The 26,816-nt window shown below is 32.4% G+C and overlaps 2 protein-coding genes and 1 long non-coding RNA gene across 3 annotated transcripts; 2 read left to right on the top strand and 1 right to left on the bottom strand.

Annotated features, from left to right (window-relative positions):
- The first annotated feature begins 7,897 nt into the window (after positions 1–7,897).
- LOC107911100 (LOB domain-containing protein 36) lies at positions 7,898–9,632 on the top strand. Its single transcript, XM_016838989.2, has 2 exons — positions 7,898–8,251; positions 8,526–9,632. The coding sequence occupies exon 2, from the start codon at positions 8,552–8,554 to the stop codon at positions 9,473–9,475; it is 924 nt and encodes a 307-aa protein (XP_016694478.2). The 5' UTR covers positions 7,898–8,251; positions 8,526–8,551; the 3' UTR covers positions 9,476–9,632.
- A 1,523-nt stretch (positions 9,633–11,155) lies between these two features.
- On the bottom strand, positions 11,156–15,685 carry LOC107913200 (protein misato homolog 1). Its single transcript, XM_016841711.2, has 10 exons — positions 15,573–15,685; positions 15,380–15,465; positions 15,173–15,274; positions 14,929–14,974; positions 14,710–14,785; positions 13,737–14,100; positions 13,217–13,466; positions 12,648–12,890; positions 12,405–12,524; positions 11,156–12,008 (listed from the first exon to the last, which is right to left on the bottom strand). Exons 2-10 carry the CDS (start codon positions 15,449–15,451, stop codon positions 11,560–11,562), a joined length of 1,722 nt encoding a protein of 573 aa, XP_016697200.1. The 5' UTR covers positions 15,452–15,465; positions 15,573–15,685; the 3' UTR covers positions 11,156–11,559.
- Positions 15,686–25,181: 9,496 nt separating this feature from the next.
- Positions 25,182–26,338, top strand: LOC121223020 (uncharacterized). The gene is made up of 4 exons (XR_005920351.1): positions 25,182–25,445; positions 25,521–25,562; positions 25,664–25,714; positions 25,862–26,338. It is a non-coding gene; the product is annotated as an uncharacterized lncRNA (long non-coding RNA).
- Positions 26,339–26,816: the final 478 nt, after the last annotated feature.

Raw genomic sequence — 26,816 nt, 5'->3', positions numbered from 1 at the left:
GGCCCTATTTTGTAGAATTTTTGTTTTGAGTCATAAACTGTCTATTTTATGTTTCTGTGTAATCCAACCCTCGGTCAAGCCTCAGTAAGTGTGTTTAGGGCACGATTTAGTTGGTTCGTGTATATATGTGCATTTATGGGCTTTAATTTTATTGCTCGTTTATGTGATAAATAAGTATGAGTTTATTATTGTTGTCGTAACTGAATATTAGAATACAAGTGTAATCAAATCTGAATCTGTTCAGTTGGAAATGCTAATGTCTGTTTTTGTATGATGTATGCATAATGTGTGCATTATTGCATGGCATGAAAATTTTGGGATCTGGCTATGAAGAGAAGGATGACAAAATTAGTAGTTTTAACTGCGACACTTTTGTATAGCAGTTTACCGCACTATCCTATACGTATACCAGCTCAGCTGTATACAGTTACTCAAGTGGCATAGGTCCACGTTGTGGTATGTAGGGTGGATGAACCTATTATGGTTCTATGTGGTGTGCATGGTGGACAGGCCTACCATAGCCCTTATATGGTGCGTTGGATGGACGAAGTGGTGTTTGGTTGGTGGGGGTGAGATTTTGACTTGTGCATCCGTTCGCATCTACATATACGTCTATTTGTCAGAACATTTTGTCTGTTTGTGTGAACTTTTGGTTACTGACAATATAGTTAATGTCATGTAATATGTTCTGATTTTTGTGTAGGGTTGGAACATCGTTTCTTTGGTTTGATTTTGTATTTGACATACCGATTGAGACTTTCGTAAGTGATATTTTTATACATATGCTTGTCTAAAGTATTTATGGTGTCACTCCGTCTTTTGCCTTATGTTTATGTTTCGGGTTCACACTGAGCTCGCGTAGCTCATCTCTGTAGTGTCTTTCTTTTCAGGTACTTTTCGTGTTTTGGAGCTGGACTCGGCATACCGAAGGCCTTAGAAAGATATGGTTTGATTCGATTTAAGAAAAATTTCATAAGTTTTATACGATTAATTTTAAGTCAGTTTGTAAAATGATAATATAAATTGTGGTCCAAGTTTTTATGCTGGACTTTCGTAATGTGTTATTTGGACTAAACTTTAGAAACTGTGGATTTTATTTCTGAATGTTTGATGCCGTTTTAATATTGTTTCAAACATAATGAACACAAATTTTTTCTTAGTTTGAGTTAAAGTTTTTGTTTCCGCCACTTTTGGTGGCCAATGTAACCTCTGGGATTTGGTCTAAACTTCTAGGTCGGGTTTGGGTATTACAAAAAGCCAAAGAGAGATGAAATGAACAAAATGAAAGTAAAGAGGACAAAATTATCGAAATATAATAAAATGGCAAAAGTGAAATTTTCATGCCAAACATATATTAAGCCTAAAAGAAATATTTTAAGTAAAACACAATGATAACTGTGAGATAAAATATACAAAGTGAGAATCCATTTTATATTGTAATAAAATTTATTAGATAAAATAACAAGAGGGAAAAAGTCTTCAATTTAACCTAATCTTGAATAATAAAGATATCTTACAGGACAAATATTAAAACTATACATAAATTTTGATTCAATTTGCATTATTATACATAAAATTTGGTTGTGTAAGATTTTATATATGAAATTTTAATTTGATTTAATTTTCATAAATCATTAACATTATTGAAATTAGCACCATTTACATTGATATATTGCATACACAAACCATGTTATCTCCAAGGTTCGAGCCCTATTCTTTCTTTGAAAGTACAATGTGTCTTGCCACAACATTCGATGCTTGTTAGTAAAAGCATCTAATTTCTAACACTTAAGTCATAGTACACTGATAGTAAAAATATGCTTATATTTTGTCCCATCACGTGAGATTGCCAACAAGCATAGTGAGAAATTTCAATTAGGAGCGAGATAAAACTATAGAATTTTAAAGACACCAAAGCTAAGAAAAAAGTTCCCAAAAAGGTTTAAATAGAAATTATTAATCTTTTATAGGAAAAATGCAATTGTTCCATTTAATGAAAGGGAACAAAAAAGACATAAATTTAATGTTTTAATTTATGGGAAGAGCTAAAAAGTAATTCTCCCATCTAGCCAGGGGGCCAAAGCCCCTACTTGCCTCCTTAGGCTACTCTCTGACTGTCATTTGAGTTTTCAATTTCATCATACATAGTTATTATTGATGGATTTTGTTAGATTATATTTTGATTCTTCATCCATTTATACTATATATTACTTTTATTCAACTTTATAGTTGTTCAAACATATATTTACAATGGTTTAATACATAATTTTGTACCTGAGTTTGACACTTTTTTGACGTAGTACCTATGTTTTTTAGGTCAAATGTGGTACTTGTACTTGAAAAAAGTTATACATTTTGGTACTTAAAGGTACCAATGTTAACTTTTTAGTGTTTAATTAGGTTTTAGAGTTAATTTGGTGAAAATTCAAAATTAGCTAATAATATTATCAATTAACTTTCATCAAATCAACCCTAAAACATAAATTAAATCACATCCATACTGTATTTGATAAATTAAATGCAAAATTAAAAACATTCACATTTAACACTAAATTTATTCTATTAACAAAATCATGAAAAATTTAAACATAATAATAGTATATCAACTTTCATCAAATCAACCTTAAAACTCAAATTAAAAACTAAAAGATAAACACCTTTACCTTTGAGTACTAAAATATATAACTTTTGGCAAATAAATGTACTCAAATTGAACAAAAAAAAACACAGGTCTCATATCATAAAAAGTGTCAAACTCGAGTACCCGACTTTTGCCAGTTTCAAAACCTCATTTACGTAAATCGAGTTTGTATGAATAAAACAGGAAGATGTACAAAGTTGGTATGAAAATATCTTAAAGATCGATTAAGTAATTTAACTGAAAAATTTTTTAATTAAAGCTTAATGACTAAATTGTAAAAGTCTAATTGCTATTGAGTTTTAATTTAGAAAATGCTTGACAACCTATTTAGTAATTATTCAAATGGCCAAAATTATTATTAAACCATCGTTTTTCATATTTACAATGGAATATGATTATGATTCCACTTAACATGATTTATAATTAAATTAAATATAAAATTCCTTAATAATTAATTAATCATTCTTAATTAAACTAATTAATCTACTAATCATCCTATATATATTAAACTAAGTGAAAAAAAAGAGAGAAGAAGATGAAAACATTATCATCTTCTTCAACCCGTAGCCATTAAAAGAAAAAGAAAATCTTAAGTTGGTTCAAGCATTTGACCACAAATTAGCATAGGTAACCAAGCCTTTCTTCCTCTCTTTTTTTAATTTTTATAGATTCTTGATCATAGGAGCTTGATTTAGTTAGCCCATGTGTTAATTTGATGAATTGTTAGGTGTTTAAAAATTTGCCATTAGAGAGAAATTGATGAATTAGGCTTGAATTTGAAGATATTTTAGATAGTGAACTTAGATTATGTCATCGACTAAGTTAGAAGTTAAGTTAAACTTATTAGATAATTTTGTGACATTAGGGACTAAATTGGTTAAATTAAAAACTGTCATGAAATTATGTTATAGGTAGAAAGTAAGGTCCTTAATGAAAGAATGTGAAATCGGATTTTAATCCGATGTTAGATATTGAAAAATATGTGTATCCCGAGTATAGGGACTAAACTGAATAAAATGAAAAAATTATTAACTATGAATTTTAATGTGATTTGGATGTAATCTGACACTGTACTTATTATTGAATTATCGAACATAGCTAAAGACAACGTCAAGCTATTACAAGAGAAGGGAAAGATGAGAGTCGTAGACGAGTGATTGTTGCGTGTGAATATGAAATGTGAATTGTGCAAGTATACACGTCGGATCAAGTAATAAAGTGAAAAGTGAGATCATCTCCACAAGGATTTGATAGGTTTGAATTGGTTAAGTTATTATAGTAAAACGAGATTAATGTTAAGGCAAAAACAGTAATAAAAATGTAGTGGTAATTAGGAGAATAATGATGTATAAAATGTACAGAACAATCAAGTAAACAATTAGAGCTGTAAAAATAAAGATGCTATGGCAAAGATTAAAATATCTATGATGTTGATTCGAAAAGCTGGGATTACTAAGATGCTACCCTTATTAACAAACAATGTCTCGGCAATATCAATCTTATTCTACTGCTTGGAATAATCCTACCATGGTCTGCTTCTTTTGAGAGCTAAACCTTGAGTTACCACACCTAGGGCATTATATGTCTATAGGCTTTGAGTATGGTTCCTACTTCTATTCTTCTTCTTCCGTACAAAATGTTACTCTATGTATAGAGTTTGCTACAAGTATTTGATCAAACACTCACTCATATCATTCAATTCGATCTAACTAACCTAACCTTGTTAGTATTAGATTAATTTCATAAACAAGCTGCACATTCATCTATGTCTAGATATTATACGCATGCAATTCATAAATATTATTGAATGAAACAGTAAATTAAAACTAATCTAAGCTTTAGCCGTTAAAGGAAATAAAGGTTTTATCAAGCAATCCCAACCCTATTAGATTAACTTATGGGCTGGAAAATAACATCCAAATTTAGAATAACATTCAACATTATTCTTTCTCGATTCAATTCACAAAGTAATAAATCAATAAGTAAAAGAAGAACTTTAGGAAAATGGCTTTTGCCTATCCAGCTCACAACTTCGACGTCGCAATATCTAATAGTGGCCAAGAAGGACTTCCTACTTCTTCTTCCTTTTGATTCTACCTTGTTCTTAACCATTATCCTCTATTCTCATCCAATGATCTTTTTTTTTCCAATTGTCTCTCTAATCGTACACTCTAAAAATTCCCCTTTTCTCAATTTTTATTTTTGGGTTTTATATCTCCTCCTTTAGGGTAGACCCATTATCCCATAATCCCATGATCTTTTTCCTCTTTTTCAGGTTGATTTTTCCAATATACGTACAGCAGGGCTGATAATTGTTAAATGTTAACTCGGTTTCTTTCTAGCATTACCACGGCATTCGTGTTGGCAAACTGTCCAACCTTTTGCCACGACAAGTCTCACTTCTTTACTTTTTTTCCTCATTCTGCACTTGCCACTTAACAAACAAATCACTCTCGCAAACAATTAGAAGTAACATGTAATAACATTTAAGCTTAGTCCAAACCTTTTAATGCAATTTCCTAATGCAATTTCCTAAAAACACTAATGGAAAATCCTAAAATGCAACTAAACTTACCTAAGTACAGGCAATTAACCAAGTCTAAAGGCATGAAATGTAACTATTTTCAAGAGTTATCAGTGACAGATTCGGTTTGTACTTTTATGATTCGAATTCAATATATATAAACTTTTATATGTACATGTTTGTGCAAAGCTAACTATTGAGATAAGCCTATACTTGTCATATGATTTATTTGTATTTTATGATAATATGTTGAGAATTAGACTAAACTGAATATAGTATAAATTTAGCATGATATAAACTGATAAATGATATATTATGTGAATTGATGATGAAAATGTATAAGATCATGATATGTGAATTGGTTTATAACATTTAATTGGAATATTGGTACCATATTAACTGTTCGGGCAGAGTCAGATATAGTTAATATGCCATAGGATTAAATTGTGTACAAGTTTATACTTTGGTTTATCAAATGATGCACTATGTGTGCCAGTATATTTAATTTGGCTTATCTAATAATGCATTGAGGTGTCAAATTGGTGTGTTGGTTGGAAGATTCGTATATTTGTCTGGAGTCTGAATCTGGTTAATAGATATTATAATATATGAACTTGATAAATGAAATTGAATTGAAATGATGATATGAAATGGTACCGAATGTACATATATGTGAAACGTGACTAAATATAGCATATGAAAGATCATGCAAACTAATTATTATGAGCCATGAGGGCCGATATGAAAATGGAACGAATCAATAGATTCGAGAATGAAAGTTGTAGTTGGCATATTGTGGAATAAAAGCAAATATACCTTATTGTTAGATAGCATGATATGATATGTTTATATGCAAATGTCAAATGAATTAGTATATAAAATTGGTATATGAACTAGAGTTTGAATGTGTATGCATAAGTGATATGTTGATTGAATTTTTTTGGCATAGATCATAGTATATGAATCATAATACACTAGTTGATGATGTTGGTAGTTAATGGTATAATGAACTAATCTTATGACATGTTAATTAGATTCCATTATTGACTTGAAGCATGGAAGTATCACTCAGCATACGATTTGTTTATTCCATGTGCAAGTACTAGGAGATCTCGAGGACTCGAGGGGTGATTCAGCATTCGATCTACAACTCTCAACTCGGTAATGTTTGTATAGTTCCATTACGTTTTGATATATGACATGTACCTAGGGTTTGGAGTCAGTTCTATAATGTAAATGATCATTTTGAAATCTTGAATTGGTAAATGTTAAATTGAGCTTAACCAAATGAATTGTTTGAGTAATTATATAGATGGTCTAATGTCCAAAATTGTTAAGTCATACAAATGGATGTATATGTGTTGAAATGTAACATATTGACCTTTTGAGGACTTTGAATGATATTGTTGATTGAATATAAGTATATGTAATGGAAGTATGCATATAAATGAAGCATTTGGCACTATATGAACTTGGATAAGTTTAACAAGTTTTACAAGCATGTTGTTGTGAACTTATGTTATTAGGTATTATAGAAATAGTGAGTGACGTCACAACAAGAAATCAGTAGTGAGTGACGTCGCGTCCATGGACCTCCGAAGTCGCGATGTCAATCTAATAGTTTTAATATTTTACAATTTAATCTTCAATCAACCTCGATTATCAAAAGAGCTTTTGTAAGCTCATTTAAACCCCATAAATGTTTATGTAACATGTCGTGATTACATATGGATCATGATAACATGTATAAATCGTTGAATTGTGTGGTATTGAGATCGTAGTTGCTCCAGCAACGAATATGACATCCTGTAACTCAGATCTGACAATCGAGTCGGGTATGGGGTGTTATAAAACCCCAAATTGAGTTGGTGTCACAGGTTAACCGAGTACCAACTCAGTTAATAAATGACTAATATACCCTTTTATTAAATGACTATTGTTATTATTTTAATGGATTTTTTGTCTTTCATACTTTTTTATAGTTTTAAAATAAAAGAACTAAAATTAGCATGTCTAGAGATTGAACCCATATTTAATGGATTTATAAACAAATTCTTTATCACTACACCATTAACAATTCTTAAGTAAATTATAAAAAAAATAAGTATAAATATAAAATATTTTTTCTCACCAAAGTTGTGTGTAGGTAATGTCACTAATTGAGTTGGTGTCACAAATCAACTCAATACTAACTCACAATTAATGATAACATCATGATAAACAATTGTAGTGCATTTAATATTGTTAATCTAATGTATTTCTGTATTTAAAATTCGTTTTACTCACAATTTAATCTATTTTTTATTTTAATATATATTTATTTCATGTGTTATTATGATCAATTCGTTTCAAACTGTACGTTTCATTAATTATTGTATATTATTCATACATATGTATTCTAAATTTGTGATTTTCAATAGAAATTCTAATTATATTTATATATGTAAAAATGTAAAAGAAAATTTACCTATAATTAGTGCAGTTGAGATTGATCCATAAAATTAAATCATAACTAATTATTTTCCTCATCTGCTAATTAATTGTAATTTTCTCATAATAATGTTTCCATTTTAATTATCTATAAAACTAAAAGTACATGCAAGAAAAGGGTAATTTGGGAAATAAAGGCAGAGAAGGCAGGGACAAAGAGGTAACTCAGAGACGCATTTAATTTTTGCTCAGAGGAAGAAGCAACCTTTTTAAGGTGATACTGATGATAATAAATTTATTCTCATTTACTTATTTATATTTATCAAAATTTTGGAACATACCAAAAATTAGAAACCTAAGATTTTGATTTTGAAAACGATTCTCTGTTTGCTCTAGTCTTTAGGATTAGGTTAAAGTTCTGTTTGACCATCTATTTTTGTTCTCTTTGATTTTCCAATGACACAGTGAGAGAAGAGAACCCGTTTGATCATTTTGGAGAAATGAAGATTTGCCCAGAAACCACCACATGATTTGCTTCTCGTTTTAAGGTTTTGATCTCCATGTTTTCGAAGATGAAGGATCGATCTTGCAAATATGCGATTTGTTCTTAGAAAACTGCCTGCCTACTTTTGTTGGTTTCTCTTGTTTACCAAAGGGTAAGCTTTTTCAATCATCCAAAAATAGGAGTTTTTCTTTCTTTTTTTTTTGGGGGGGGGGTGGAGGGGGTTTAATGTTCTTGATAGTATATAAAATTTATATATTATTTTACCTTGATTATGGAAATGAAGAACCTTCCTTGAATCCAACTCTCATTTCAATACACTTTTAATACTTATGTATTAAATCTCGTGTAGATGGTTTTTTAATATTTTTGGGTGTTTTTAAGATCTTGCGGAACATTGATGATCTGAGTTCATTTGATGGTTTCAGTTGAAGAATAAGACAAAAAAAAAAAGATGTCATCGTCAAACTCACCTTGCGCAGCGTGCAAGTTTCTTCGTAGAAAATGCACCCAAGAATGCGTCTTTGCGCCTTACTTCCCACCTGACAATCCCCAGAAATTCGCCAACGTCCACAAAGTGTTCGGTGCCAGCAATGTCGCCAAGCTTTTGAACGAACTCAACGCATCTCAACGCGAGGATGCTGTCAACTCCTTAGCCTACGAGGCCGAGGCTCGTCTCCGTGACCCCGTCTACGGCTGCGTCGGCCTCATCTCCATCTTGCAACACAAGCTCAAACAAATGCAACACGATCTTAACAACGCCAAGAAAGAACTCGCCACTTACATTGGCCCTCAAGCAATGCTCCCTATCTTACAACCGCATGTTTTTTTGCAACAACATGTTGGGAACGCTTCTTCAGCCGTAATGCAACACAATATGATGCCCATGATGGGGATTCCTACGGCCGCCGCTGCTTCGGCTTCCCATGGGGGACAGTTGGTGATTAGGGAACCACCACAACAGCAGGCTCAGATTTTCGAGGCGCAACAGCAACTGGTGGCGGCGGTGGCGGCAAGGGAACAACAAGAAATGTTCAGGGGATATGAACATCAGCATCAGCATCAACAGGGTCAGCAACAGCATGAGATTGTGAGGTTTAATGGAGGAGGGTTTGAAGGGGGTGGTTCAGTTACTGCAACTGGTTTCAATCAGATAACACCCGGATCTTCCATGTCATCCTCTTTAGCTTTAGGGAGTTTTGATAACCCTTATCAGATTCAAACTCAACAACAGCAACAACATGGAAGCCATTCACTTCAACCACACCTTCTGCTTCAAACACAAGAAGGTCAACCCCAAGAACATCCACAATCACAGCAAAATCAACCGCAAATGTCGGGAAGCGAGGAGGGTAGGAGTATTGGTCCTTCTTGTTGAATAACACACCCCCCCCCCCCCACAAAAAAAACTATTTTTGTTTTTTTGTTCTTTGTTTTACTTTTGCAGCTTGAGTGCCTGCCTTTCCGCGTTTTGATGAAACCAAAATTTGATTCAAGGTAAAGTATTTCTAATATAAATATTAATAGTTTTTTCATTTTTTTTTTTTACTGAAAACAAGATAAGCTTTGCATTAATGAAGGAAAGGGTGTTAGATAGTTTTTTGTGCAATGTATGTCGTAAATGGGGGAAATTGAGCTTGAATTACTCTTCTCGACTGTATAAAAAGAAATATATATGTCTGTTTATTCACAGTTAAGAGATAGGTATAATTTGATCAAAGTAGCAGAAGCCTCATATGATGGAATATTGCAAGAAAATTCTCATTTTTCTAAAATTTTATTTACTTTTCTACAAATATTGGATAAAATGATGAGGAAAATTCTGCTACCATGAAAACAGTCAAATGAGTGAACAGTTAGTTGTTAGCTTTTTGGCTTTGATTAAACTTTTAAAAAAGTAACACTAGATTTTTGTAATAAGCATGCATGCATGAATGAATGAATGAATTAGAGAAATTAAAGGAGGTAGATAGAGAGTTGGTTTTCTGGGGATTTGGTGCTGTTGGTAGATCAATACATTGACCTCTTGTCCTACTCCATTTTCATAAATATATATATGTACATAAAAATTAGAATGCAGTGGTATTTATTAGTAATGTTGCTGAAAGAGTCGTGTTTAGGTTTCATTTATAGAACCGGTGGGTATGAGTTGAGTGGGGTTGAAATTTCCAACCCTAATAGGGCACCCATTGGGGTACATCTTCTTGTCTTATAATAAATTATCTACAATAGGAAATGTTTTGATGTAGTTTCTCTATGGCGGCCGGGCATGGAGCTTGTATTTTTTTGTCTTTATTTGAAAGGAAAGGCCGCATTCGCAATAACAAAATGATGGAGTTCCCTGAGGGGAATTCGCACTAAACCAGGTCTTAGCCTATATAGTTGATCTTATTGGTAACCTTATTACCCGGCCTACTAATAACATGAAAGAACTTAAAAATTAAAAGTTCGAATACAAAATACGGGCAATTGGCCATTGTTGGCGTTTTCTTCCCACCGCACTCATATTTAGGGGATTAAACAACTTTTTTTTTATAATTATTTACAAAAAAAACTATAAACATTTAATAATTCATAATCAAATAAATTAAAAAATAAAACAAGTAACGCATGAGTAATATCTTAAATTGATATTAGTATTTTATTTTAAAATGTGTAAATATATATATTTTTAAAAACGAGAATATATAAATTAACAGAGATGGAAAGGTAAAAAATAGGAGAGAGTACAAGTGCCATAAAATTGACAGGTTAGCTTGGGTGTCTATGTTTGTTAGTTTAAGGAAAGGCGATATGCCAATGCCATCTGATGTCAACACAGACAAAAAGGTTTAAAACTGAAATAATAAAGACAAGAGGATCCTGCCTGCCCTTATAGACTTATAGCATGCTAAACCAAGCAGAAATGGCCTGAGATGTGAAAGGTCATGTAAGTAGCCTCTTCATTTCAGACTTTACAATTGGGACAAAATGAAAGAATATTTCTTTTTATAATTTCGGTTACCATTGAAAACAAAAATAAAATAATAATGACAATTAAATGACGCAGATTTGAATATTTGTAAAAGTTTATATTAGAGGAAACATTTCTGAAGGTTACGGATATATTAATCCAGGGGGGAAAAAATCAATTGCTGACATCTAGCAGCGAAAAGTATATGCTTCTCCGCCACTCTATCAGTAATCGGTGCATAAAATTACGTAGGCAGCAACCAATTGAAAATTTATGAACCAATTCCATTTTTTTCTCTCTTAATTTTACTGGCAAGTGACAAGCAAATAATCTCCTTCATTACCACCCATACAAGTATCCCTTTTTCCATCACAAGTCCAGCAAAATTCTCTCTTTCCAGATTAATCGATTTGTGAGGAATAATTTTAACCCAAACACTATGCAGGTGAACTGATCAGAGACAACATAAAACAGGAAAAATGTACGTCATCTTCTCATCCACGACGATCTTAGTCAGAATCGGATGATATATCAGAATAAGGGTCAACCGTCCTAACCATTTTAGACAAGGTCTCACCCATATCTTCAAGTTCATCCTTTCCAAATCCCCAACTTCTAAGCAACTCTGTCCCAGGACATCCTCGCTCAATACCAAATTTACGAAGATTAGCCAATCTGTTCTCCAAAAATGGCATGATAGCACGGCTGGATCGAATTCTAGCAGCCATGGGGATAGAATGAACATCAAGTGACCCTCTAGATGAAGAACCTAAGATTGGGCTTCCCAGCAGCTCACCATGCTGGCCGACAAGATTACCAAAGATTGAAGGGAATGGCAAAGGAATTGGGAGAGGGCAGCAAGCCGCTGATAGATGGCAGAACATTGGCCTTGTGGTTGCACATTCATATACATCATGGATTGCATTCTTAACTTCAGAAACTGATAAGCGATGACCTCCTGCAATAATACAAATAATCTCAGTTATCAGAGTTGACAATGCCACATCAGAGTGGGAAATTTTCAGATAAAAATCAATATTTCATACACAGACATAACCCTCACCGCCAATGGATGCTTTTAATTTATTATCTATACCAAGAAATGATTTGTCACTAAAATACATATCCTGCTAAGGTATTATATTTGCACCTTCCGGCTTCTGCAAGGTTTCCTTACCGACTGTCAAATGTGTAAGCTTAATTCAAGTGGAAAAGCATTTAATGAGCAAGAGTTTTCAAAAAGTTCGTGGTAATGTGCCTAATGCTTCTGAGCATATTAAGGAGACTTTAATAAGAGAATTATTTATAATAAAAATATCTTAATCTGAAAATATGCACAAATCCTAAATGGTACCTGACCCAATTGCTCCATGCACGATCATTGATTCCACAGCCTGCAGATCATCCACATCCTCTGCAACCTCGGGAGTCAATGGATGCAAATTCCCAAGCAAGGATTGCTTGTCTTGTTTCCCTGGATTTCAGAATTTGGAACAATCAACTCAGTTTTCTTAAGCAATACCTAATTGATTTTACTAAAAAGGAGCAAGTGAAAAGCAATTCATATCATAGGTTGAGAGAGGCATTCACAACATGCCTGACAAACAGGGGCCTGGCATTGCAACATCCAGAATGGCCACCATATTCTGCCTAGATTGTCCAGCTAGCATTTGTACAAAGCCATTAACATCCACAGCACCAGATACATCAGATAAATCTGCAGTAGGACCAAGTGGCTCCATGCGGAATGGGAGACTTGTAGAGTGTAGCGCCGCAGCATACACAGCACTGCAGTGGTAAGGATTCTCATCTTTAATGTTGAGGAAAGTTGAAGTTTTACCTTCAAAATTAGGTGAGCAGAATCTTTAGTCCATATTAGTTAAGATCAGGGCCAGGATAATTTTATTGAAGTGTGTCATGCTATCAGCATAACCAAATTAACAAGTGACTTACGTGTTTTGACAGAATATGGTTCAGCTGACAGCTGAACATTATAAGGTATGCTATATGATCAGAAAGAAAACAATATGCACATATGTACTCAGAAAATCCTTGATATATTATGAGGATCAAGGTTCTAAAGGACATCCAATTTGAGACCATGTACAACCATATGAAGCAAATACAAAAATGATAGAAGACAGCCAAAACCATAATTTGACTTACTCCTGCTCAATGAGGGCAAACCAACAGGCACAATCATTTTACAGAAAGATGATAATCTTGAGAAAGATACTGCATCATGAAGATCTCTTACAACTGTCTGCTTCCTGCTACTCAGGCTCATATGAGAACTAGGACCCCTAACAGCATATAACAACACTGGAGTGTTCGTATATTCATCAGAAACACTTTCCAGAAAATCAGCAGCTAAAGGGGAGAAACCTCCTGAGTCATCAACAATGAATTGAAAGCCCTGTAGACATCACCAATGATTGACAAACAAATTAAACCAGCAACATTAAATCTGAATATAAATGATGTTTAAGAGGTGCACAAGGTTAAAATGAAAGGGAAATGACGAGGGCTTTCCAAACCATATTATCCTACACATCGTTATGTTAAAACCTCTAGAAAAGTTCATTAACAAGACCCTGTCATCCATATTCAGTTGACAACAAAATGTCTTAAATGTTGTCCTGCAAAAGATTTCTGGAAAGAATCATACCATAGGTCAAAGTTTTACCTGGATATGATCACACTCTTCTATGAAGAAACGAAGCTTATCACATATTTCTTCTCCTCGTAAATTCTCCATGAAGACATCCCGCCCAATTCCATAATTGTCAAATTGTTTAGCATCCATCCACAATCCATTTACTTCGTACAAACTCTGAGGATGATAATGGACTTTCGAGAAGTCTGTCCAAAATTGGACTCCTTCATCTAAACAGTTGACTATATCTGTATCCTGAATTTCATGTTGAGAATCCTTAGCCTCACCATTGATACCATTTGTCAAAGGAGCATCCTGCTCTTCCTGATACAAACTTTGCAAGAATAAATTCTTCTTTTGAGGTTCAGATGCATGAGTAGAAACATGTCCTGCCCTGCATATTCTTTCAAAGAGGATCAAGTTAGTGCACGTAGAAATCTTATGCACTCAAAGCTCACACAAGGGTAAAGCACATAGTCCCGAAATTCAGAAGACATACAACTGTGAACTTTATGTAATTCATTACAAGCTTGTGATATAAAGTGCTGCAATAAAACAGGAGCCGCTTCAGACTCATTACAACATATTTGTAAGAGTTCTAAGACTTAAAGTCTTAATCATAAGCATTTCTCATAAGTAGTGAGTAATTGAAATCAGATGCAGCTCTTTTTATGATTAAAAGAGAACACTACTCATATTAGTAAAAATGAGGTTGAAACAACATTATGTTTGTTACATTGCAAGGAAAGCATTCTTCATAGAGAAAAACAGTAAATATTTTACTTAGAACAAGAATTGTCGATAAAAAACCAGCTTGTGCCAGATATTGAACTCTGACACTCAACCATCTACATGTCACTGAAAAAGGCAAAAGCAACATACTTATTACAGTTACTTTTGTATGCTATTTTTTTTAAGGGGTAATACACAAAGGCCAACAGAAAACAAAATAAAAATGTACACCAAAAACACCGACGCAATTAGTTGAGAAGGAAGCTCTCACCAAGTAACAACTTCAGATGGTTCATTAGAACCCTCTCTATACAACGTCCCCTTTGAACTCACTGATCCAAGGGATCCTGCGATGTATTATAAAGCTCCCATCAGTAGAATATAAATTAAGGATATACAAATCAACATCACTGTTCATGCAATCTAGTTGAAAGAAAAGGAACCAGATATAGGATAGAAAAATCAACTTCGCAAGTTAAAAATTAAGCACCTTGGAAGTCGATAGAGAGAAGACGAGGAGTATAAGTAGTAGTTCCCTGCATATATACAGCATCTTAAATAACTATAGAAATAGCAACAACCAATTAACTACTCCAAAGCATTCTAAAACTAAATTCATATAAGCCTTGCAATAATAAAACAAATTTTAAGACAATATGGTGAATCATTTACGGTATGAAAATAGATTTGTCTTAGGCAATAATAATATCAGAAGCAATTGGTAAAAGTTGCACCTGATGCGTTTCACCCGTACGGTAGATAACATCCATGTTTAGACTCTGAGTTTTGAAGGCTGGATCACCATAAGGATCCGCGGCTAAGCCAAGCATTTCATCCTTCATTTTTAGTTAAGGAAATAAAAAAGAAAAAAGCAATTCAACAAGCTGAAAAAGAAATATAATCAAATTAAAAGAAAGGAAATAAGTAAAGATAAACTGAACCTGGAAGTTCCAGAAGTGAGAACCGATGAAGTTAGCGAAACTTCCAACTTGGACAGTAACAATTTCTCTCATGATTATTTATTTACCTAAAAGAATGATATTTTTAAGTCGAGTGGGTACCTTAATTTGCTAGAAAGTATTTTCAGAGATAAACAATTCGAATTAGAAAGAGGAGGGAATTTTAGATGCTTACCAGTGATCTAGGGTTTGCAGCAATGGAGAGAAAGAAAGAACGAGCTCGCTCGGAACACGTTTCGCGCCGTTTCAATAGTGCGGGCGTTTTAAGATACTAGCGAATTCTTATTCTAATTTCTAAAGGCTGATTTATTTACTTTTGGGATAATGACAAAAAATCCCCTTTACTTTAACAAAATTTTTAATGTGGTATTTTTATTTTCAAAATGTCCAATGTGATACCTGAATTTAATTTCTATCTACCAATCTAGTATCTCTTTCTAATGATGTCAATTACTAACAAGAGTTGCCATTAGACCTGTCCATGGGCCAAGCCACCTGGCCCGACCCGAAGGCCCACTCGAAAAGTGAGAAGGTTTGGGTAAAAATATAGGCCTAAAAAATAGGCTTGGGCAAAAAAATGAGGCCCATTCAGAAAACGTGCAAGGCTTTAGGTAAGGTTTTTTTGGCCTAAGCCCGTCCCAGCCCGAATATACAAAAAATACTGCTACTTTTTTTTACTGTTCTTGCTAGTTTTTTTTCCTTTTTTGCTATTTTCTTGTTTTTTTTTACTATTTAGCTACCATTTCACTACTATGTTGCTACTATTTTGTTGTTATTGTTTGATTATTGTATAACTTTTGTTTTATTGTTAATTTTGTTACTATTTTAGAGGCATTTACTTGTTAAGTTTTACCTATCTTGATGTTATTTTAAGTGTACATATTGTTTTTTACTTTATCTTCAATTTGTTGGGAAATATTTATTTTAATATTTTTAGTATTTTTGATGTATTATATTTTTTAAAAATTATATAAAAAATAATGTAAAGAATTAATATGGGCAGGTCAAGCCCAGGTTTCAAGATTTTTATTCGGGCTGGACTTGGACAATTTTAAGCCCATTTTTCGAGCCAGGCTTAGCAAATGGGCCTAAAATTTTGGTTGGGCCCGGCCCGGTCCGACCTATGGACACCTCTAGTTGCCATGTGGATTAATTATATACTGCCACATGGTATTTTTTTTCAAAGAAAATCAACTATTAAAGTTAAGGGACTCTAAATCAATTAAACCATTTTCTTAAAAGTAAAAAAATACACCTTCTAAAAAAGCTATAAACACCCTTTTTCCTTTACCCTAAAAAAGCATTCTCAACTTTCTCTCATTCAAAAGAAAACCCAGTAACTACAAGTATTTCAACTAAATTTTCCTTTTCCTTCATTTTTTTCAACACTTCATCTATTGTTATAGCTTGTTTGATTCCAAGTTCTTGTTGTCTTTTTTAAACAAGGTGAAAATTTTCTATCAAATTTAATTAAAGAGAAACGAATGAAGAAAAAATTTCCAATAATTTGGAAGATTTGTGTAACACCTCTCGCTTGACCCGATTACTGGGTCCGAGCTATAGAATGCTATATTCGTTATCGGAGAAACAACAGTCAATTTACAGTAAAATATTCATACGCACTTGCAATTCAATGTCAAACACATTTAGTTATGGTTAAACAATCAAAATCTAGTCTTATTCGAGCTTACGAAAACTCTTTTGTCAACCCAAACTTGAAATAGGACCAAATTGCAAAGTTTAGAAAGTTTAAGGCCAACGTCATGACGTCACCTCCTCCACGCTGTGACGTCGCCAAAACAGTATGTCACGTTGTGACCTCAGGCTACTTGACGTCACGACGTGATTCACTATTGACCGATGTTGCAACAAGAAAATTACTCGTCAAGACGAGGACCCTATATTTAGTTAAAATGAACCATTTGATACCTATTTCAAAGCTTCCAAACATACCTATCAACATGTTCAACAGTTACCAATTTCAATTGATTCAAAACATACCTAACACATAGCAAAACGCATAACATTTCATACCAAAACAAGTCATTTAACTATTTCCATTCAACCATGTTAACATAGCTTCAATCTATTACCAATTATTTATTTCCATACATTCCATCAAATACCATTCCAAATAAACCAACCAAACCATTCAATTATAAATCTTTACCTAAGCCAAGTCATATAGAATCATGCCATTTCATTTCCATTTCAAGCACTTAAGCATATATGCACATCTATTCATTCAACTTACCAGTTCTTCAATACTCAACTTTTAGCATATCTAATGGCAAACATTAGTTAATTCATACACCATTTGGTACATACCAACTTTTCAACAACTCAATATTTGCCACAAATATCAAACATACCAAATGATCAAGAGAGTGACCACTTTCTCAGCCTCTAATCCCTATATGTACCACAGTCCCAAAAGTCAAGTGATAAAAAAGCTACCAATTTGATAATAGGATAGTGTGAGCTTCAAAATGATTCGACTTTATGTGTTCTGCAAGGTGACGATCTACAAGGAAAAAGGAAAACAAACTAGGTAAGCATATAGAATACTAAGTAAGTTCATAGGCATTAAACAAAAGCTTACTTTAGCTTTCAATTAAGCACAATAAGTTACTAAGCTTGAGATAGTTGGCTAGACATGGCAAACCACATATCAATAATGTGAGCTTTAACTTGTAAATAAAACAAATAATGTTATAATCACAAATCATGTCTATTCATGTCATTTAGATTAACTAGTTCAAAACTTATCCATTCATGAATGAAACAATTGCATACATGCTAATATCATTTATTCAATACCTTGTTCAAGTTCAAATTTAACATTTCACAAATGAATATCAAGATCATTTTATCTCAATTCATGTAATCCGTTTCGCCCAATGAACCCTAGAATATGAAATCAGATATACATGTATCTATGTCACACCAATTGCTCGTCCGAGCTAAGTATATTCGTGTCATGTTACCAGTCTAGGTTAAACTTTTTTAATGACACATCATGTTGCTTGTCTAAGCTGAAAATGTACATGTCAGGTTACTCTTTCGGGCTAAACCTTTAAAACGACATCAAGTTACTAGTCCAGGCTAAACTTGTGTCACATGTATCTTCGAGTTTGCAACAAATGTTGGATCTCGGTATCATTTATAACCAATCTCGTACAATCGCACAGAAAACCCTATTGGTATGCTAATCGTATTATAACCTTTACTAAGTTCACACTGGGATCTATTAAACATATAATAATCACTTTTCAATTTAGTCAAATTCTGACCTTTTTGTACCAATTCACAAACAATTCAATTTTAAATCAAGCATACATATATATAATTCAAATACATATAATCTAAGTTATAAATATCATATGAACTTACCTGGAAAAAATAGAAAACAAGTTGAATCTTCAAGGACTATTCGATAATTTAGCTTTTCCCCGATTATCCCCGGTTTGATTCAATTCTTGATCTAAACAATTCACCAATACCAAACATTTTTATATCATTCCATGATATGTATTGTAATAGCCCGATTTTTTGTGGGACCAAAAATACAGTTTTGGAACCCTGTTTTCAATGTCCTAGTTCGTAAATATTATTATTTAATATTTATTAGTATAATTTAATAATATATTGAACTATGGCTTAGTAATTTTGTTAATCGGAAAGTTAGTTAAAGTACAAGTGTACTGACCTTAAAGTCAGTGGTTTTGGAAAATGAGGTATTGGGACCTCGTTATCTTAAATCGAGACCGTAAATATTTTTATTAAATATTTATGAAGTTATTGTATAAATTAATTAGATTTTTTATAATTAATTTTGCTGATTTAGTGGTTAATTAAGGTATAAGGACTAAATCGTAAAAATTGTAAAAGTTAATCGTTATATATTTTTATTTAATAAAAGGTTAAAAAGGTAATTGAATAGAATTTAAAAGGGTAATTATCCAAATTTTAATAATAGTGGATGGTGGGTGATTGGTTAAGGCGAAATTATATGTTAAAATTTTAATTAAATTACTAAATATTAAAACATGACCAAAGTGGTCATCTTAATTAATTATATGTTAAAATTTTAATTAAATTACTAAATATTAAAACATGACCAAAGTAGTCATCTTCTTCATATTTTTTTTCTTTTCACTAAAACCACCTTTGTTGAAGGGAAGGAATTTGGCCAAGCTTTCCATTCATGCATGGTACGCCAATTGAAGCTCGTTTTTCATAAATTTTATATTTTTGAGATCGTTGTAGCTTGATTTAGCTAACCCGAGTATTAAATTGTAAAACTGTTAAAGTTTTGAAATGTTGTTATTGATGATTTTTGGAACTTCTAGTGTTAAATGGTTTGATTGAAACCTAAATGTGATATAGGACTAATTTGTAAAGTGAAATTTGTTAGTTTTGAGTTTAGGGACTAAAATGTAATTATTTCAAAATTATCATGAAATTTATGTAATTATGAATTCTAGAGGGTTTTAAAAGGATTAAATTGAAAATGGATTGAAAAACGAAGCTTAAATGTGAAAGTTATAATTGTTTCAATTTTAGGGACTAAATTGAGTAAAATGTGAAACTTTAGGGAAATTTTGTAAAATGAAATTAAGTTGTCATATGACTTGAATAAGAGGCTATAAGGTAATTTGCACTAATATTTTGAAATGAATTACCATATAAATCAAGAATTGAATCAACTAGTAGATAATCGAGGAAAATGGGAAATTACAAATTAGTCCTTAGCACTTCAAATGTCTCTAATCTTACTCAGTAAGTTCATACGATATAGTTATGTATATTTATGTAATGTTTGTGGTTGAACTGTGAAATTTTAATATTTGAATGTATTTTAATTTGTTTACAAATTGGTATAAAACGTGGGAAAAAAAGACTGAATTGTAAAGAGTTGTTTTGATATGTATACTGAGCCTTGATGAACATAGGATAGGATACAATTGGCATGCCAATAGGGCTATCCGCACACTATACGAGATTTATATGATATGTGATATAAATGTACGGGAAATTCATTGATTGTACCGGAATCCAACATTTGTTATGGATTACCGAGTTTATCTCTATGGAGATTCAGGTGTGTTTTTGGAGGGATGTGTAGCCTACAGGCTTGACACTCAGTGCCCAGGTGTGCATATGGGTGATATAGCTTATTTGAGCAATCAGGTGTTCTTTTGGTGGTTACTCGCGTATCTGTATTTGTTTATTATAGTTCATGAGGCTAAATGGTTAAAGTTAAAAGAAACTGATTTATTTGATATTGTATATTGTGATTGGAATTGGTTATTTGAAATTGGAATGATGTAAATGTTGTTTTTGATCAAAGGTTTTGAAGGAATAGTATTGATTTAGATTGAATTATATAAATTGAAAATGTCATATGACTGAAATGATAATATGTGTGTTCCGAATTGATATGTTATATGATGATTGAATAATGTAACTGAAGTATATAAATATTTGATGATACTGATTAAATGATTAAATGAAATTGAATTGAGTTGAATTTAAATGAAATTGAATTGAGTTGAATGGCACTATATAAATTGAATTGCTTTGAGACTTGCTTGTGATGATCTCACATTATTGTTGTCAAATGCAGAAACAGAAAAGTTGTATAGTAGCTAATTTGTTATATTAATAGTAATTGAGGCGAGTTTACTATTTTAGTTCCTATGAATTTACTAAGCATTCATAATGATTACTCTATTTCATTTTTCTGTGTCTGTAGTTGGCATTTTTGCAGAACATGTCTGTCGGACCACTCCAAAGCTCACACTATCCAGCTTCAAACTCGGTAGACTTTTGGATTGCTCTTGAACCGATTATGTGGCATGTGTCTAGGTTTAAATGTGATTAAGTGTTTATTTTAGATAATGATGAAATGATCTATGTTTATAATGTTTGTTTTAAATCTTTACATGATATGAGTAAAATACTTGAATTATATGTGTGTGTGCTTAATGTGTTCATGAGTTTGAGCAAAGAATGATGTTGGGTTTGAATGCTTTTATATGAGGTTTAATGTGTGCATAATGGCATTGAGGTAAGATGGTTTTGATACTAATAGGTGATAGTAACATAAGTTTAAGTACATGTTTGAATGGCATAGAATGGTATCAACTTATTTGAGTGACAAGTAATGCCCTTATAACTATGCTATGTGTTGGTGCGATTTGAGGCATATTGGTATGATGCTTGAATGCGTTTAGAATGTGATAAATTGGTATGTTTTCTATTAAGTTTATGTAGGTTTTGAGTTGGTTTAAATGTGCAATGGGTCATCAAATAGGCTATTGATTTAGTTTGGTATGAAGTAGGCATTAATGACATATTTTGCACAACACGGCTTGTCCACACGGCCGTGTGTCTACTGGTTAATAGGAAGAATTAGAAGTACACGATTCCCAATTGCCACACAGGTTGGCCACACGCCCGTGTAAGTGCTATAGATTTGGGTCATTTAGATTTCACATGGTCACAATTTGTTACATGGCCATGTGACTTTTGATGCAATTTTTACAATTTGATCCACATAGCTTCAGAGAGTTACACTGTCTGAATACACAGCCGTGTGACCCCTGTTTTACATGAGTGCCTTTATCTTTTGAAACTGTTGCAATTTGATTCCTGTTTGTTCTCGGGTAAATTTTTGAGCTTTCATAAGCTTGATTTAAACCTAGTTTTGTTTGTGATGCATGATATGTGTAATAATTACATGTTTATTTGAAATTTTTAAATTAAGATTTGTATGTAATTGTTCCGTTGACTGTCATAACATCCTATAACTCAGGTCTGGCGACTGAATCAGGTGAGGGGTGTTACATATATTAACCTATTAATTCCATTTTCAAATCCCCCTTAAGTTTTACATTTGATTCAATTTAGTCTTTGAAACCGAAATAACAATATCTTCCAATTTTGAGCTTCGCTTTGAGAAAAGGTTTCAATTACATCCCTTAGGGACCCTTTAATATCTATTATTACATAAATTTCACATAAATTTCATAATTTATTCACTTTAATCCTTATGTACAAAAACTAACAATTAATCCTTAAAATTTAGTCCTTTTTCATATTTAAGCTTAAAATCTATCAATTTAACACCAAAATCTTTAAGAAATCAACAATGACAACTTTCAAAAACTTCAATAGTTTTACAAATTGGTACATGGGCTAGGTAAATTAAGCTCTCATGACTTCAAAAACATAAAAATTACAAGAAAATGACTTAATTCAATACCTAATTAGTTGCTGAAAGTTGAAACCCTTGAAGCTTCGAAGAAGAAGAGAATTCTCTCTTTCTTTCCACCGAAAATGGCTTTTATACCATAATTAATAATTTGTTTTATTTTAATTAATCTTAATTTTTAACTTGATAATCACATTTTAATATTTTAATCCACCAACATCCATTAACATATATTAGAAACTAGTTTAATTGCTATTTTGGACCTTTGGCTAATTGTAACTTAAGCCCCTAAGTCTTTGGCCAATTAAAAACTTATAGCGATAAAACTTTTACAATTTAGTCTCCGCACCTTAATTAAGCAATTAAAAAACAAAATTGAAGGACTAAACTTTGATAAACTTTTATACCAACACCATAAATATTTATATTTAATATTTATGGACCCGATTTACGGAAATGAGGTTCCAAAATCACAAGTGCAATTCGAGGCAAAGAAGGGTATATGTCGAAATTGGGCTTATCTGTTGTTGAAACTACAAAATTGAAATTTGAAGAACCCAAAAATTTGGGAAAGTTTTGAGGTTGCTTTTGAAAAATCAAGTTGCGTAAGAAGAAGAGGAGAATTTGGGCTATCTGTCAAAGGTTTCTGTCATTCGGCAACAAACGGTAACAGTAAACAAAAATTTTAATCAAGTTCTATAAAAACAAAATAAAAGAGGAAGAGAAGGGATACAAATGATTTTTTTAAAAAAATTAAGTTAAAAGTGTAAAATTAATTAATTAATTAATTTTTTTAATATATGTATTTTATTTATGTTTATTTAATATTTTTGCCTTGAAAAAAAGAAAATTAAATGTAGGTCCCTCTTTCATGCTCATTGAACTTTCCTTTTATCATATTGACACATGATACTCCTTAAGTGGTCCACATGGCAACTTTGTCAGTACTTAACACTGTTAGAGGAAGGTACTAAATTGGTGGACAAAAATTAAGTTCAAATATCATATTAAACATTTTAAGAGTAAAGATACACGCATTAAAAATTTTATTATTAGTCATCATTCCTTTATTTTAAATAATGTTAATAATTTTTATTTCCCCTTAAATATGAAACCACGAAGTTTGGGAACTAACATCCTTCACCTAAGAGAAAGGGCAATGGTTATTGAAGTGGATAATAGTAGCCAAGAGAGGATACAAGGAGGAACCTACCTACCTTAAGGAATTGTTCCCAATAGCTGATTATTTTTTTCATGTTTACAGTAGTGTATGCATTAAGAATTTAGTTAAATTTCAAACATTATAAAATTATATCACATTTTCTTTTGGATAATTTAGTGACCAAATTGTATTTTTTTAACTAAAGGGCCGAAATAAAAAATTTACCTATAATTTAATGACTAATGGTGCAGTACTAATGGTGTAGTTTATCCTAAAATTTAAAATAGGATGAAATGGTGTTAGATAAAAGGGAGGGAAGGTTTTATGTAGAAAGTGAAGGGAACGGAGTGAGATTTGAAGCCTAGGAATCTAAAAGCTAGAGATGAAAACGAAATGATATAGGACGATTTTTTTTTCACCCTGACCTGACTCTATATAATGGAACCATATGTTGAAATCGACTCAATCTCAACTAAAAAATAAATGGTATACCTCGATTCAATATGACATGATTTTCAAATTATATATGTTATTAAATAAGTAATGATATAATTCAATAAACATTAATTTCTAAAAGTTCAAAAAATTACACTCAATCTATTAATAAGTGGTTGGGTGTAATGGTAAGGCACATTGCACTCTCAAGTGGAGGACTTAAGTTCAAACCTTGGATATGACATTGTTGGGAGGGGCAGCCACCAACTTCGAACATAAACCGTAAAACGAACATAAAGAATATATTGCACTCAATCTTCTCTCATTCTCTACTTTGGCAGCCTCGTCATTGTTATTTGATTGATATTGTTGGAACATAATTTTATGGTTTCAATTCGATTTGATCTCCTCGAGTTAGATTTTTCTTTTTTGGAAAATTAGTTTTAGGGTGGGTCGAGTTGGGTGAAATTAGGAAAATTAGTTGGGTTGGGGTTGGGTTTGAGGTAAATCCACCTCTTCCTAAGATATTTACAAAATTGCTCTTAATATATGTATATATTAAGTTTTTGTTTTCAATAAATAAATATTTTAAAATAAAAAAATGTAATCTTATTTGCTTGAGAATAAAAATAAAAATAAAACAATTAAAGTAAATTAAGGTCGGATCGGATTGGATCTTCTATTAAAATTCTAATTAAAGTTCAGGACATATTTTTTTATTAAGAGTCTAGGTCGAGGCATGGTTGAAACAATTTAATTAAGTTTTGGATTTGAAGTTTAAAATATTTAGTTATTTTAAAAGAATCAATAATACCTAGATGCATCATATTATCAAAATTAATATGAAATACAAAAAAAAATACTCAAGAAATACTTTAACCCTCATGCAAAATTGTAACTCAAACCACCTAAACTTATCCAAATTTTTGCTTTTAATAAAATTAGTTTTGGACCCTCAAATAATAAACATGTTTGGTTGGGTGTATTGGCATAGCCAATAGACCCCTAATCGGTGGGGGCCACTTAAGACGCCTCTATGCCGTTATTTGGTTCATGGTTTTTCTATTACGCCTGTAATACAATACTAACTTAATCGGTGAAATCCACCGATTTCTAATACACCCCATTTGCTCAGATTAGGCGCCGCATAAGTTTACCATCCCTGTTATACCCTCCCATCTGCTTTCCCGTTTCTCTTCTGTTCCTTCTAGCCTCTGCCGATTTCCTTGTTGGTAAGTTAATCCCCTCCAGATTTGTTTCACTCTGCTGATTCTGCATGTAATCGGTTTCCCCTTTTCTGATTACAGCTTCTTCTTCATCGCACTGTGCCCGGATTTGGTCATTTACAGGTTAGTGTTTTGGGTTTTTAAGCTTTCCATTCCTCCTAATTTATTCCTCTTCTTGGTTGCCTTGCCTGCGCCTAGTTATCGCCATTTCTGCTTCTTTCTAGGCTCCACTCAAGGCTTCAATTTATTTCAAAGGAAATCCATATTCATTACAGGTCAACTAAACCTTCAATTTACAAGCCATATGTAATCATGTTTCCTTTTTTTTTTTAATTTTGGGTCTTTGCAAGATTTGTTCTTTTGGGGGTTTTGAATTCTTTTTATTGTTATGTTTAGTTAATCCTTGAATTTATGTTGTTTAGAGATGGTGAATTTAACAGAAGTAATATAGTTGATGTCAGTATTCATGTCTGTGGAAGAAATGATTAGAAGAGTTAATTATAACAAGAGAAATGGAAATAAGGTACAATTCACTGCGTTAAAAACAATACCTTTTCGTTGAACAAAACTCCACCAGTAGGGTTATCTTTGTCGATAGATTTATGGATGAATGCCTTCAAGTCTGGACTGTTTTCTATCTCAAGAATCTTTAAGGCTGGGAAGTCAACAGTATAATCTTCATGGAAAAATCCAACGAGTTTCTGAAGATCTTTCAATTTGAGGGAGTTCAATCGAGGGAAGCAAATTAATCCTCTGTTTTAGAATGCTTCTTCGATCTGCTTCTCCGTTGATATTATCTCCTGCATGCATTTGCATTCACTTACTTCCAAGCATTTGAGCTGCTGCAAATATTTAATCATGGAGTCGGATACCACATGCTTTATGTTGACGCAACCCTCAATGATCAAGCTTGTCAAATTTTGAGTTGAGCAAAATGCTTGGGGAAGCCATGTTCTTTCAATGCCAATTGAAGATAGTTTCAACTTCTCTAGCTTAGGAAACAATATCTGCACAGCATACTATTAAAGGATTACTTGATCATTACGGTTTCAGTTTCACATTTATAAATGGAACTTTTGAATTTATACTTTATTACTGTACTTTCTACTGCATTTTTTAGCAATATAATTTGTGACTGAAAGCATGTAAAATAATTCCATGCCTTTCTTCTGTGTTTAATATCCCCTTTTTCTCTTTTGCTCCCTTTCACTTATGGGCCTCTTCATTGCTATATGACTCGTCTTTAAGATGTTGCTTTTCTCTTAATTTTATTGCCTTGCTGTTTACCTTCTGGTCTGGAGTGTGAGAAAGTTATCTTATTTCCTTTCAGGAGGAGCTAGAAGGAAAATTCTTTAAAGACAGAAGACCTTTTGATTT

The sequence above is a fragment of the Gossypium hirsutum genome, chromosome D11 (genome assembly GCF_007990345.1).
Source record: "Gossypium hirsutum isolate 1008001.06 chromosome D11, Gossypium_hirsutum_v2.1, whole genome shotgun sequence".
NCBI lineage: Eukaryota > Viridiplantae > Streptophyta > Magnoliopsida > Malvales > Malvaceae > Gossypium > Gossypium hirsutum.
Note: the sequence above shows the minus strand (reverse complement) of the source record. Positions and strands in the feature narration are given on the sequence as shown.

Bases quoted from the DNA above. Each gene is read 5' to 3' on its own strand.
- LOC107911100 (XM_016838989.2), top strand. From the start codon at position 8,552: ATGTCATCGTCAAACTCACCTTGCGCAGCGTGCAAGTTTCTTCGTAGA.
- LOC107913200 (XM_016841711.2), bottom strand. From the start codon at position 15,451: ATGAGAGAAATTGTTACTGTCCAAGTTGGAAGTTTCGCTAACTTCATC. The intron at 14,975-15,172 runs GTGCAACTTTTA...GTATATATGCAG, and splicing joins GTACGGGTGAAACGCATCAG to GGAACTACTACTTATACTCC. The intron at 14,101-14,709 runs GTGAGAGCTTCC...AAGAATATGCAG, and splicing joins CCATCTGAAGTTGTTACTTG to GGCAGGACATGTTTCTACTC.